The following is a 14,327-nucleotide window of genomic DNA, read 5'->3' as shown; positions in this document are numbered from 1 at the left end:
CTATAGGGTATGTGCGTAGCAGACAACTGTGCGACTAAGAAATGTATGAAATACGACTTTATTTGGAAGCAAAATTGGCAGCTTCAATGCGAGCTTTGACGAAGGCTATAAGTTTGTCTCTTGGAGGCAGGCAGTCATTGACCACTTGTATTTTTCGGAGCTTTTCCATCCATTTACATAGAACTGTCAATTTCTCTTCACTAATAAATTGGATTTGCATAACTTCTTGAGGGACTTGAAACCAGAGGGCTGTCATAAACGCCACTATGTCTAGGAACCCAATTGTCTCGCCCCCAAAGAATTCCCGTTCTTTTAGCTCGCTTTCCAGCAGTTTCAGTAACTGACTGACTTCTTCAATGATCTCCTCTTTCTCCTCCTCTTTGGCTGAACCAATCTTGATAGCCGTTCGCAAGATCTGCATACATTCTCCATACTAAACAACTGAAGTAGTTTTTCGAAAATTTTTAGTAACTTGTAATTCATATATTTAAGCTGTTAGTTTCCTAAATAACCACCCAAATAACAATGTTAGATAAACACTTTATAAGATAGACTCTCCTGCTAGCATCGAAAGAGTGAAATCTGCAGGTATACAAGGAACTAATTGATAAATGCATAATTTATTAATTTTACTTCCATCACATTTAGTGTTTCTAGGGTATCTTTATGCCTAATTCAGTTGATTAAAGTATAACTATCTATTAGGCATATGTTTAGAGAGTTGTTGAAATAATTGTGTTAAATGGAGAAATTTTCAGCATTTGCATTAATTGGACTAATTATTTGCATTTTTCGTGGTTTTGTATTAAGGGAGAAATAGAATTGTGGAAGGAATCTTGGAAAGGTCGAAGGATTGAGAAGCGTTGTTGATACAAAGTACAAGGGTCGTGTAAGCACAACCATGGACTCGTGTAACATTCTGCCAGAAGAAATCCAGAGAATCGAGGAAGAAACAAAATACACGGAATTAATAACTTGACTATGTAAATCCACGAAACTGTAACCTTCGTGTAACATGCAAGACATACCCATTCAACTCGGTAAGGCTTACTTACGGTTGGTCGGTGTAGTGATACGGCCGTGTATCGATCGATCGATTTTTGATTTTGCTCGCGATTTTTGTAGAGAGAAAGACTCTTAAGGCCATTTTTTTCTAGGCCATTTTTATAAATAGAAGAGAAGATGACACAAGGAGATATTTAGCAGCCTCTCGAAGAGAGGATCAAATGTTCATTCTCCATTCACATTCTAGATTTCTTCAATTTTCTTTTTTAATTTCTGTAAGCCATGAAAATGAGTGGCTAAGTTTTTAATTCAGTTCAAGGGATTCAAGTTCTTTTGTTTGATTTGTGAGACCAGATTCTTAATTTAATTTATGTCTTTTGAATATCTATTGTTTTCTGATTTCATTGTCTTTAATCTATTGAATGATTTACTAAAAAGGCCTATTAGTTAATTGTTTGATGTGATCAATTGCTAGTTTATCTTCATAATCCGTAATTGTTGTGTAAGATTGAACATGAGTAGCAATTAGGTTTTATTGATTATGATCCCAGTTTTCAATAATAACCTAAGGAAACAATATGGTTAATTAAATGATTTATGCTTCATAAATTGTTGTTATTCTTATTAACTACTATTCTTCTTAAAGCGGTTATTAATTTGATGAGGATTGCTTAATACCAATTCGATTAATAATTAGAGTCAACAAGAGTCTTTGAGCTCGATTGATGAGTATAGGAAGTTAGGGATTTCACCATTGTTTGGTACCATTGTTTGGTAAATCTGTATTAAGTATTCCATAAAAGATAATTATATTTCTTTTGTCTATGATCGAATCAATGCATTGGAATGAGAATTACTTTGGACTGAAGTTTATTTAATTTGAGAGTTTCATATTAAATTTTAGTTCTTAATTTCTGATTTTTTATTTTTTCTTTGGATTGTGAATTACCCCCCTCCCCAACTTTTGTTTCTTTTTTTAATATACAAGTGCATAAAATTTAATAATTTAGTCTCTAGGGTTCGACCTAGATTTACCACTTACTGCAGAAAAATATTTCATAATTGGTGATTTCAATTAATTTAATTTCTGGTGGATTCAACAGCATCACTTATTAATTTACTTTTTCATCTACAAAGTTGGCCCAGAAGCGAGCTATGGCTCTATCGTAGTGGCCTTTAGGCAAGATTGGATTATTTTTCCAGGTCTCATCGATATAATCAAGAATTACAAGTGATTCTACAATTGGTCTTCCATTGTGCACTAGAACAGGAATCTTCTTATGAACTGGGTTGTACTTGAGGAGCATAGGGCTCTTATTAGAGAGATCTTCTTCTATGTACTCATATTTTATTCCTTTCAGCTTCAGGCTAATTCAATTCTGCGACTAAAAGGACTAGCCCATGTGCCAATTAGCTTCACTTCTTCTACCATAAGCACTATATCAAAGAACAAAAATCAGCTGCTAAATCAAGATAAGAATCACCATATATTCGAGGCTTCGAGCTCAGGGACCTTTACATCTTCTCTCCTGTAGTCTTGTTTGATTTACTAAAACAGCCACACATCTGTATGGATATGTTGTTCACGCAAAAGGACCACATTATCCATTCAAAAGATATAATTATCCATAGGCATGTGAAATTACAATAATATGGCATTCAAATTTAATACTTCTTGCAAGGGCGAATTTACTGTACTAGGGTAGTGAAGGTATAAATTTTATTAAGACAGGGTTTTGATTACAGAAATTACCAAAATGGGCTGAGAAGTGGTGACGTGGAAGGGTGGTGAGACGGGACGCCATTCAAAATAGCGTCCGGATATGAGACGCCATTCAAACCAGTGTCCGAAGTGCACAGCAGTTCTGAATCTCTGTAGGTAGTCACGTAGCAGCTCCAACACTAGCGAATCTCTGCAGGTAGTCACGTCAGGCGTTGCTGATGAAGCGGACGCCATTATAAATGGCGTGCAGGTTGTTGGGACTCCATTATCAATGGCGTGCAGAGCTCAGGTCACTCATACTAGCAAATCTTGCAGAGAGGGACGGGACAGTGTGTGGGACGCTAATATTATTGGCGTTCAGAGTTCAAATTTTCTATATACGCATCTCATCTCCCTCAATTTATCCCACACACGAAACTGAACTCATCTCCTTCAATGTTGATCATCACTCTCTTCTTCTCATTTTCTCTTTTGTTGGTGTAAAATTAGTGGAGCTATTGTCACTCTTTCTGCTTGGTAGACCAGCAACAACAAGAGGAGCTACAGCCGTGGAAGGAAAAAAGGTTTAGTTGGTTCTTAGTTGGAACAGCACAAGTGAAGCTTGGAAAAATTGTTTGTGCCGAATTTTTGTCCTTGAAAATTTAAGGTATGTATTTTGTTAGTTGGATCACCTATTTACTTGTAACATATTGAAATATTTGAGTGTTAAATGTTTTTATTATTAGAGAAAGTCGATAAAATTATTTTTGTAAGTATGCATGCATGCATGTATTATGATATGAAGTAGGTTTTTGTGATATTATTAATGTTTAGGAATATAGTTTTATATGAATTTTTAGTGTTATATGTAATTTAATTATTTGAATACTTGAGTAGGTTATAGCTAACCTGAAAATAATATATGGATTATTTTTAGAAATTTAAGTTGACATTGTATTATTAACAAAATATTTTATAATGTATATTATTAACATCAAATGTTTAAAAAATAAAAAATTAGAAAAATCATAGATTTTGCCTGAAGAAGATAAAGTGTATAGTTTATTAAATTTTATTTTTTCATATTAAAATATAATATTTTGATATGTTGAATAAAAAGTTTGCATAAAGCTAAAATTTATAAAAACCTAAATTATTATTTTAAGATCATAAAAAACTTCATAGAAAAATGAGTTAATAATATATTACATTAAGGATATGTAGGAAAATATAATATAAATTATACAATTAAGAAAATATATAAGAATAAAATAAAAATTTTGAAATATAAATAATGCACGAAAATAAAAGTATAGTAATTATAGGTAAGTTTTATTTTTAAAAAAACTAATTGTATATCGTGATTTAAAAATTTACATAAATTATAGGAAAATATAATATAAATTAAACAATTAGGAAAATATTCAATAGACAATAAAAAAAATTGAAATATAAAAAATATATAATAATTATACATAATTTTAATTTTTAAAAATAAAATAATTACATATCGTGATTAAAAAAATTTACATAAACCAAAATTAATTTTGGTTTAATTTGAATAATTTGTTTTATCAGTTTGAATCATAAAATAAATTTCAACACATTATAATTAACTTTCTCTCAATGTCTAAATTACATATTACACTTTGCCAAAAAAAGGAAATTACATATTACTCTTTAGTTTGTGATGAAAGATGATGCAATTAATAAAGTAGAACTACTTTGTATAGAAATTGAATGAAGAGGGACTCCAAATAACATAAATATAATACATCACAAAATTATTTATAAATGTTTTTTAAATTAATTTTTAAAATTAACATAATCTTCTATGTAAAATCAATAAATAAAAATATAAACCCAGTAAGTGAAATTTAATATAATTATGTTATGGCTAGATTTTTATATTGTATAACCAAAAATCAATTATAAAAATAACAAAATAGTGATTTTTTTATCTATATTAAATTGAATCTTGATTTTTTTTTCTATTTAATATGTTATATTAAATTAAATAATTAATATTATAGTTATTTATGGATTTGTAAAATTAAAAATGTGTGAAATAATAGGAAGGCAGCACGGTGGTTGATGCAGCTAAAAATTTAGGTGGCAATAGTCCAAGAAAGAATTGTGTAATTGAAATACTAGCAGTACCTGATCAGTGCCCACAACCCAATTCTTAGGGTGATCATTATGAGGTTTACATCAAATGAAGGAATCGAATTGCCTTAATTCAGTAATTCGGTTCGATATTCAAGATAATTTGATACAGTTCGATTTTAAAGAAAAAAATTAATTAAATCGATCTAAACTAAATAATTTTATTGATTTATTTTTATAAGGAATTTATGAATTATATGTAATTATATATATATATATATAAATTGTTTAATTTTATTGATTAATGGTTATTAGGTTCAAATCAATGTCAAAATCAGATCAAATAACTTAAAAATCAAGTCTAAATTAAAAAATAATTAAAAATTAAAATTGATCAATTTAAATCAAATCGAATCAAAATAAAATAATTTAATTCGATTTGATTTAATTTTTTATTTATTTTAATTCAATTTAATTTTTAAAATATACAATTTATTTTTTATAATTTAATATAATTCAATTCTATTCAATTTAATTTAAACAGTATGCTCACCTTCATGGATTCTCACTCAAGGTACAGAGTACTTGCAGTTTATATTTATAGGTTTGGATTATCTAGTGGATTAGTAGATATAATCAGTTGTCGCATCAATATTAAAAAATATTAAATTTTTTTATATTATTTTTCTTTTTGACTTTTACTTTTATTTTATTATTAATTTATTGCACTTTTATATTTATATTAAGACAATGCAAGCCGCAAGAGTTGGTTTGACAAAGATTCCGCATGCCAACGTTGTCATTTTAAGAAGACAAATTGGGCTTTGGCTTTGCCATGATTCCATATCTTTCTTAAAAAAAAAAATTAATTGGGCTTTAAAAGCCCAATCAGACCCAATGTCTCAGAGAGTTCTAATCCTTTTTTAATTGGAGTTCTAGTTTGTAATTTGTTGGATACAAAAACAAAAGATAATTCTAAAAAAATTAATAAAAACCAAGATATGTTAATTATAAATTATTAATTAAATTTTTTTGTATATGAATTATTAATTAAAAGATATAAAATTAAATTAATTTAATATTATTTAGATAATAATAATCAGATTTAAGACATATTTAAATAGTTAAAGAGTTAGGATGAATTTAAATAGTGTTGAGTGAATTTGCCAATCACTTTCAAAGATGACATTTTGAGAATATTTTTTTTGCCCCCTCAACATTCAAGATAATTCTAAAGTTTTTTTTTTCTTTTTTTATTTGCAGCAAAGGATATTTTTAAATTGATTTATATATATTAAAATTGAATTTTATTTTTAAGAATTTTAAAACTTTATTCCTTGCATATATTTAAATAATTTTAAATAGTAAGAAAAATGTTTCACTTTCTTATTTATTAATAAGAGTAGTAGATGAGTAGGTGAAATGTCCAGCAGCAAGAGGACCTGAACGTAGGAGTGTAGATAATTAATTTCTGACATCCAATGACATATATATATATATATATATGTTTTGGATATTGACATAGTTTGCACATACACATGATGTTATGACTTAATTTTGCTTGTTATATTAGATTTATTTTTTAAATGTTAATTAAAAGTAAATCATTCAGATATATAAATATAATAAGCAAAATTATATCATAACATCATGTGATGGTAGAGTCAAAATATATATATATATATATATATATATATTCTGTATGATTTATCAAACTTAAAATTAACTTATTTTGTTTTTTTAAAAAATATATATTTATTTATTTATTTTGATTTTAAATGTGATTATTGATGTATTTTAGATAGTTTTTGCAATTAATGATTATAATATGGTTGCATTTTATAATTTTTCTATTATTATTAGTGATGAGTTGACGAATTAGAAGCAGATGTGATGGTGACTTTATAACATTAAGGTTCGCATCGATAAAAGTGAAAAACAATGTTAAAGAAAAGGGAAAAAAAACTCACCTAAAATTCAACCGAAGCACTAAAAAAAAGAAAAAATCTCATATTAATCTTCTCTTTGTTTTCTTGGTTCCATGTACACAAACCTCGAGCTTTGTTTTTGCTGATTTTGGGATTTTGACTTTGGTTTTCCTTTTCTTGAGGATTTGGACTTCAAGAAAATATGGCGAAGGATAGGCATATAGGTGTGGCCTTGGATTTTTCCAAGGGAAGCAGATTAGCTCTCAAATGGGCCATTGACAATCTGCTAGACGAAGGTGACACCCTCTATGTCCTTCACGTCAAGCCCTCACAAGGGGAAGAGTCTCGCAACCTTCTTTGGTCCACTACTGGTTCACGTATCTTCTACTGCTCCCTTTCCTTTTTTATATTATTCGTCAAATATTTGGTTTAATTTGGAATTGTAGTATTTGATATCTGTTTATGTTCATGTTGTGTAGCTCTGATTCCACTGGTGGAGTTTCGTGATCAGGAGGTGGCAAAAAAATATGAGGTTAAACTTGATCCAGAGGTTTTGGATATGTTAGACACCGTCTCTAGGCAGAAACAGGTGCCTTCTTGATCTTTCATTTATCTTCTTGTTTTTGATGATCTGTTTCTTGTTCTCAGTCTGATCTAAAACAGACAAAGAAAAGGATATAAAGTTGCATAAAATTGAAACATAGGTGATTGTAGTGGCAAAAATTTACTGGGGAGATGCAAGAGACAGATTATGTGAGTCCGTAGAGGATCTGAAGCTTGACTGTCTGGTCATGGGTAGCAGAGGCCTTGGTTCCATACAAAGGTATATATGTGTTAAAAGTTTTCTGCTATAAGTCCTTATTGAATGTTGGATGAATGGGTTGAGATCAAATAACCCACCTAGATGATAACCATATAAATTGTTTGAATTATAGGGCGCTGCTTGGGAGTGTGACCAACTATGTGATGACAAATGCAACTTGCCCTGTGACTGTCGTCAAGGATCCAAGTGCTCATGGGTTCTGATCAAAATCTGAATTTGATCTTGCAGCGATGATTTGTGCTTTCCCTTTCTTTGGCTTGTACCTGCTTGTATTGAAATGTGAGTGGTTCTGAGTTTCTACCCCTTCACGGGCTATCTTCATATTATATAACCTTATAGTTGTTATACAATATGGTTGGAGACTGTTGTGGCTTTTACCAAGGTTTCATGTCTTTGAACCTTGTTCAATGTAGTTTGCTTTCAACTGTTTTGAACTGTAATTGCGCTAATAAATTTTAGGAGCATGAAGAAGCAGTAAAGTTCTGTATCAGCTTTGACAGTTCATCTTTATAGTGAAATCTATTACAACTAATTATGCTATAAATGATTTTCATAGAAGCAAACTGAAATGAAGAAATTACAAATCTGCCGATGGGCACGGCCTATAAGTTTTATTCTCTATATGATTAGTAATGCAGGATATGCCAACAATCATGGAGATTTTCTAGTAGGATTTTCCAGCCTCTAGACGAGCTTTAATGAAAGCAATATGTTCCTCTTTTGGAGGAAGGCATTCATTGACTATCTCTATTTTAAGTAGCTTTTCTATCCTTTTGCATATAGCTGGAAGTTTCCCTTCACTTATCAATTCCAGTCCCATAATTTCTTGATTGACTCGAAAGCCATAGGCCATAAAAATACCACAATGTCTAGCTATCCAATGGTCTTATCTCCAAAGAAGTCCTTTCCTTTTAGCTCATTCTCAAGAAACATAAGCTTTTGATGCACTTCTTCAATCATCTGTTCTTGTGCCTTCCCTTCCGCTGCAATGGCCTTTAGAGCTGTTGGCAAGATCTGCATCAATTGTCAATATCAGTAAGACTAGCTTCACGATCATAATTATGCCAAAAAAATTGGGAACTGATTTATTTACCTATTCATGTAAAAATTTAGCCCAAAAGCCAGCTGCAGCTGTGTCATAAGGATCTTTAGGCCAGAACGGATTGTTTTGCCAGGCTTGGTCGATGTACTCAAGGAAGACAAGTGATTCTGCAATGGCTTTTCCATTGTGTAAGAGTACAGGGATTTTTTTATGAACTGGATTATACTTGAGGAGTTGGAGAGGTCTTCTTCTACGTACTGATATTGTACCACTTTCTGCTTGATGGCTAGTTGTATTGTGTGACTGAATGGACTAGCCCACATTCCAAATAGAGTTACTTGGGCCATTTTGGCGTCTGCAAATCAAAGTAACGTGTTGCACAACTTGTTCATTCCCTATTTTTCCTTTTATATTAAAGACATAGTTTGTTGATGGGCAAAGTCTATAATACAGTTATCCTTAATAAATGCTAAGACTTGAAGTGTTTAACAGTTCAAAATCTTCACATTTTGGTTTGAATTATACAAGATTTTGCTTAAAATTTACAACGTCGTGAATGATCTCATAAAGTATGAGTACACTAGTTGTATCTGTGGAGAGCGAGATTTTTCTTAGATGCTTAGGAGCATAGTTCTTGTTGTCACTTTATCTATTTTAATGTTAATTTGTGTATTTTACTATAAGTTGGCAGGTTAATCAACTTGTACATAAGAAGCAGAGGCTAGAGGACTTCTACCGACAAATTTTCTTCTATATGCTCATAGTCTATGCCCTTCAATTAGAAGGCCAATTCTATTCTGTTATTAAAAGCAATTAAGATAGCTTTGTTGGATTTGATGAGCTTTTGGGAATATTTGGTGGAAAATTATGCGTGCAAAAAAAGAAAGTATTTTGATGTAATGTGTTTTTGTTGAAAAGGAGGGGTTCTCCATATTTGGCGCATTAAATTTAGGAAGTTTGTCTTGTATTTGGTGTGGATTTGTTGACTTGGGGAAGGCTTCCCTTTGTCTATGAAAAGGAGATTAATGTGTAGAGAAAGAGAGGGAGCAGATTGATTGTGTGGAGAGTTGAGAGAAAATGATGATGACGAAAAAAAAAATCTTTGTGATGTGTTTGTAATTTCTTTGTTTTATTAATGAAGTTTATATTTTTTTTCTACATCTTTAATTTCTATTTTGTTATGGTTATTTTATCTTTGATGAAAAATATTTTGTGCTCTCCCTCCTTTATATTTTCAACATGGCATTAAGCCTCCATTTTCTAACAAGCTTCGGTTCTTTTAGTTCTTTGTCATCAATGTTTTTTCCTGTTAGATAATGATGCATAATTATGGCCCTTTTAGCATTGCTGTTAGAGTTATTGTTGGGAAAATTACTTTTTTAGATAGTAAGAAAGTATTAAAAAATAATTTAAAATTAAATTTAATAAATTTTAATCATAAAAATACTAAAATAACAAAATAGTTTTTTTCAAATTATTTTTTTCAATAGTATCTAAAATTATATTTTTATTGAAAAAAGTAATTTTGGACTTCTGAACGCAATGTCAAACACGCACTTAGCCTCATTGAACTCTGAATTTGTCCTTCTGTAGAGTACATGTTCACGCAGTGAAAGGGCGTTTTATTTTGAAGCAAACTTCCAGGCTTGGATAAATTCTCTCTTATGTTAGGGAATGCCTTGCCTGGTAACTATGCCTTTTCTCTTGCAGGCGGGCATTCCCTTACCTCATCCATATAGGAAGCTTTTGAAAACATTTGTACAAAATCTTTTGGTATTAGGTATTTCCAAAACCACAACAGGATTCAAAAATAGCTGGCCATGATATATTCTGTTTATTATGATTGTAATATTGACTTTACAAATGAACTGCCCCCCCTTCAATGCAACCTCATAGATAATCAAGCCTTCTGGCTGCCCACCTCAGGTAATCTGTAATTTTTTTCCTTTAAGTTCAGTTTTAAATTTCATTTCTTTTTCTGTAATTTACTTATTGAAACCTTCGACAATTTATAAAATTCAATTGATACTATACTAAGTCAGTAGGCTAATTTCTAAATATTTCAATCCCTACATTATAAAATAGGCATTAATTCCACTACCAGTCTATTATTAGGTCAAATAGCAGATACTATAAAACCAAACTTTTTATTCATAATGCTTAGACATAACCAGAACCACGATGATATATGGTGAAGCGAAAGTTACAGAGCAATAAAACAAGAACGAAGGCAAATAGATTCAGAAACTATGAAGCATTGAAAGACTAATTAATTATTTGATAGCAGATTTTGCAGCCTCAATTTGAGCTCTCATATAAGCATAATGTTTATCTTTTGGAGGCAGGCACCCATTGACCACATCTATTTCATGAAGCTTTCCCATCCACTTGCATAAAACTGGAAATTTCTCTTCACTGATGAATACTATCTGCCTAACTTCTTGTTGCACTTGGAGCCAATTGACTATAAAATATGCCACAACGTCTACGTATCCGATGCTCTCACCTCCAAAAAATTCCTTTCCTTCTAACTCCTTCTCAAGAAACTGCAGCTGCTCACCAAGTTCTTGAATGATCTGCTCTTTCTCCTTCTCTTTGGCTAACCTGAACTTGACAGCTATTTGCAGGATCTGCATAATAAATTTCCAATATAAAATGAATGAGACCAACTTAATAAGATAAACAAAGTTAAAAGAGAAGATAAATTATTATACCTTTTCATCGACGAATTTAGCCCAGAAACGAGCAATTGCTCGATCATAAGGATTTTCAGGCAAGAGAGGATTGTTTTTCCAGGTCTCATCTATGTATTCAAGAATGACAAGTGACTCTGCAATTGGTTTTCCATTGTGTATGAGCACAGGAATTTTCTTGTGAACTGGATTGGACTTGAGAAGTAAAGGACTCTTGTTGGAGAGATCTTCTTCTATGTACTGATATTTTATGCCTTTTAGCTTCAGGGCTAGCTCTATTCTGAGACTAAAAGGACTAGCCCATGCGCCAAGTAGCTTCAATTCTTCTGCCATTTTGGAGTTATGCACTTGGGAATAGAAAGATATGGCACAAACATTTCCATGGATATGTCTTTATAGGCCAAAAAAAGGCAAAGTTTCTTGACAAGCAAGCCTGTAATATTCAAAGTTGACTTACCTAACATCAGCCATGTCATTGATGACCTCAATTTCTAGGATTTTATTTTTGGGCTTTGTTCTAGGTTTGAACATTACTTAATTATTTTGCATAAATTATGGAAAAAATTAAATTTTAATTATTAAATGGGTATTTAAAACTCTAATACAGTTTTGCCAATTTAGAAAGAATTTTAGTAAACATAGTTATTAAAATCTAAATTAAAGCTATCCGTTTAATAATTTAATAGTCGGATTTTTATATTATGTTGTAAGAAATGTAGGATGCAATTGTAATAATCCTCAAAATTAGTGGTGCAATTATCCCTAGATTTCATAATTTGGCTATGGTTTCATAAATGGCTCATGTAATTTGTAATGGTTTGCTCTGGAGCCTTCTTCCCAATTTTGAAAAGTGAGCATATTGTGATTTTAACTTGACCATTACCTATATCCGTCTAATCCCATCTCATCATGGTGTTGGTGAATTTTCATGTTTCACCCGTTGTGAACAAACCTATAAATTATAAAATCAAATCAAATAATGATGTGCTTAATTATCAATTTTAGTCAATATTATTTTTTTTTCATTAATAATAAATGGTGTAAATATAATTTTTATATTAATTAGTTTTATTAGTTTTTATCAATTTTGAGTCATTTATGTTTAATTTTTATCTTTATTAGTAATCATGTTAATGTTTTTGTTCTAAATTTAATTTTATTGATTTTTTATTTTTTAGTTGACAAATGGTCAATGATCGAAGAAAATTTTGTAAGGAGATTTTTTATTTTTTAGGTGAAAAATGGTCAATGATTGAAGAAAATTTTGCAAGGAGATAATTGGAGTTATTTGGCAGTTTTTAGGTTAAATTTTCATGCCCGAGTTGTGAAAGAGGAGCCAATTCATATTTTGGGAAGTGAGACTTATGACAACTTGAAGAAAAATGAGGAAAATGCATTAATTTGTGGTCATATGAGGATTCACACTCAGGAAGTGAAATGCAACTTCATGCACACCTAGGGCGTGAATCATGGAATGAGTAGTCTACCTCCCATAATGAACTTGACACACATTTTGGAGAGAGAGAGAGACATCGGAACCATTTTTTGGGATGTTTCTAACAGCTTCATACACCATTCTTCAACCTCAAAAAGCTCCAAAATACTCTCTAGAATCCATTTTTGAAGAGAATTAGCTTTTGGAGTGGATTTCTTGAAGTTTTGGCTTTTGGAGGGAGATTTCCACCATCAACCATAATAGAGTTTTTCTTTTCTTTTCTTTTCTTTTCCTTTAGATAGAAACCCCATTTGTGTTTGATGATATTTGATTTGGATTTTATGGAGTTTGATTTTGTTTTTATTAATATGAGCGGCTAAATATTTTAGCTAGAGATTGTGATATAGTTTGACCTAAGTGATTTATTAATTCGGATCTATTTTCTCTATTTTAACAATTAATGGTTGTTTTTTATTTTAATACTTTTGGGTATTTGAAATAATGCTTGAATGATTTTTGATTCATGACTTGGCTAGGAAGCATTTTATGATTCTTGTTAGAATAACCATTAACATAATTATTTAGTTAAGAGTAGAAACTAAGGCTAATTACTATGGGTATTCTGTTAACTTCGGTTTTTAATGCTTTGGTTAATCAAATAATTCTTATTGGGAAATATGGGTTATCTTGGTTAATTGAAAGATTTAATAATGCTTGGAAAGGATTATTAGATATTTGTTGTATTATTGCTCTTGCTAGAATAGTTAATTTGATTATATGACAAAATTGAATAAAATTGTATAATGGGTCAAGTGAAATTAAAATCTCTAGCCAACTTTTAATTGTTTTTTATCACGACCCGATTCCATGAGCCAGACCGACACTAGGAGTTGGGCCGGCATAAAGGCCCTGAGGCCCATAGTAAGTCTCACTATTCCCAAACCTATAATCAAGACCCAACATACTGAACAAAATAAGATAAAATATTATAAATTAATTTGGGCCAACTTAATAGATAACTATCAGAAATATTCCGTTAGAGGAGCTCAGTTTAACCCTGATACTCAATATGCACAATAATTTAATACCATCACTATTCATTAATAAATACAATATATTTATATATTAGTGTCATGGTGGAGTTCTAATATTTAAATCAATACATAAATAATTAAATAAATACAATAAAAACTGCTAACTAAGAAGCACGAAAACCTGCAGAGAAAAATATAGGTTGGACCCGAAAATAAATTTACTCCTCCTGCATCCTGGAAAAAAAAAATTTTAATAGGAATAAGTGTTTGACTCAGAGAGTTAGATATTGATTACAGATGCGATTTCTATAACTACTTAAAACTTATACAAATCTACTATGAAATGCACATATAACAAACAATTCACTCAATATTCGTATGATAAGATATTTTGGAACTACTCACTCATCCAGTGTACCACATCAATGCATATATATGGAAGCTGATCCCCTATACAGCTCTATCAATCAAAATCCTACCAGCGAGCTCAACTCAAATCGGACTTTCGCTTAAATCTAAGTGCGAGGGCTAGCGAGATCAATTTAAAGCCATACCTCAC

General features: G+C 30.8%; 2 protein-coding genes and 2 pseudogenes across 2 annotated transcripts; 1 reads left to right on the top strand and 3 right to left on the bottom strand.

Annotated features, from left to right (window-relative positions):
• Positions 1–40: 40 nt before the first annotated feature.
• Positions 41–2,437, bottom strand: LOC131174718 (glutathione S-transferase U7-like; annotated as a pseudogene).
• Positions 2,438–6,775: 4,338 nt separating this feature from the next.
• On the top strand, positions 6,776–8,054 carry LOC131174719 (universal stress protein PHOS32-like). Its single transcript, XM_058138512.1, has 4 exons — positions 6,776–7,118; positions 7,221–7,330; positions 7,446–7,564; positions 7,677–8,054. The coding sequence occupies exons 1-4, from the start codon at positions 6,944–6,946 to the stop codon at positions 7,765–7,767; spliced, it is 495 nt and encodes a 164-aa protein (XP_057994495.1). The 5' UTR covers positions 6,776–6,943; the 3' UTR covers positions 7,768–8,054.
• A 174-nt stretch (positions 8,055–8,228) lies between these two features.
• Positions 8,229–8,953, bottom strand: LOC110644184 (glutathione S-transferase U7-like; annotated as a pseudogene).
• Positions 8,954–10,734: 1,781 nt separating this feature from the next.
• Positions 10,735–11,676, bottom strand: LOC110644191 (glutathione S-transferase U7). The gene is made up of 2 exons (XM_021796868.2): positions 11,321–11,676; positions 10,735–11,236 (listed from the first exon to the last, which is right to left on the bottom strand). The coding sequence occupies exons 1-2, from the start codon at positions 11,630–11,632 to the stop codon at positions 10,880–10,882; spliced, it is 669 nt and encodes a 222-aa protein (XP_021652560.1). The 5' UTR covers positions 11,633–11,676; the 3' UTR covers positions 10,735–10,879.
• Between the last annotated feature and the right edge of the window lie 2,651 nt (positions 11,677–14,327).

This window comes from Hevea brasiliensis, chromosome 16 (assembly GCF_030052815.1).
Source record: "Hevea brasiliensis isolate MT/VB/25A 57/8 chromosome 16, ASM3005281v1, whole genome shotgun sequence".
Lineage (NCBI taxonomy): Eukaryota > Viridiplantae > Streptophyta > Magnoliopsida > Malpighiales > Euphorbiaceae > Hevea > Hevea brasiliensis.
Note: the sequence above shows the minus strand (reverse complement) of the source record. Positions and strands in the feature narration are given on the sequence as shown.

Coding starts and splice junctions, on each gene's coding strand:
- LOC131174719 (XM_058138512.1), top strand. CDS start 6,944: ATGGCGAAGGATAGGCATATAGGTGTGGCCTTGGATTTTTCCAAGGGA. Junction 7,119..7,220: donor TTGGTCCACTACTGGTTCAC/GTATCTTCTACT, acceptor CATGTTGTGTAG/CTCTGATTCCACTGGTGGAG. Junction 7,565..7,676: donor GGCCTTGGTTCCATACAAAG/GTATATATGTGT, acceptor TTTGAATTATAG/GGCGCTGCTTGGGAGTGTGA.
- LOC110644191 (XM_021796868.2), bottom strand. CDS start 11,632: ATGGCAGAAGAATTGAAGCTACTTGGCGCATGGGCTAGTCCTTTTAGT. Junction 11,237..11,320: donor CTAAATTCGTCGATGAAAAG/GTATAATAATTT, acceptor TTTATTATGCAG/ATCCTGCAAATAGCTGTCAA.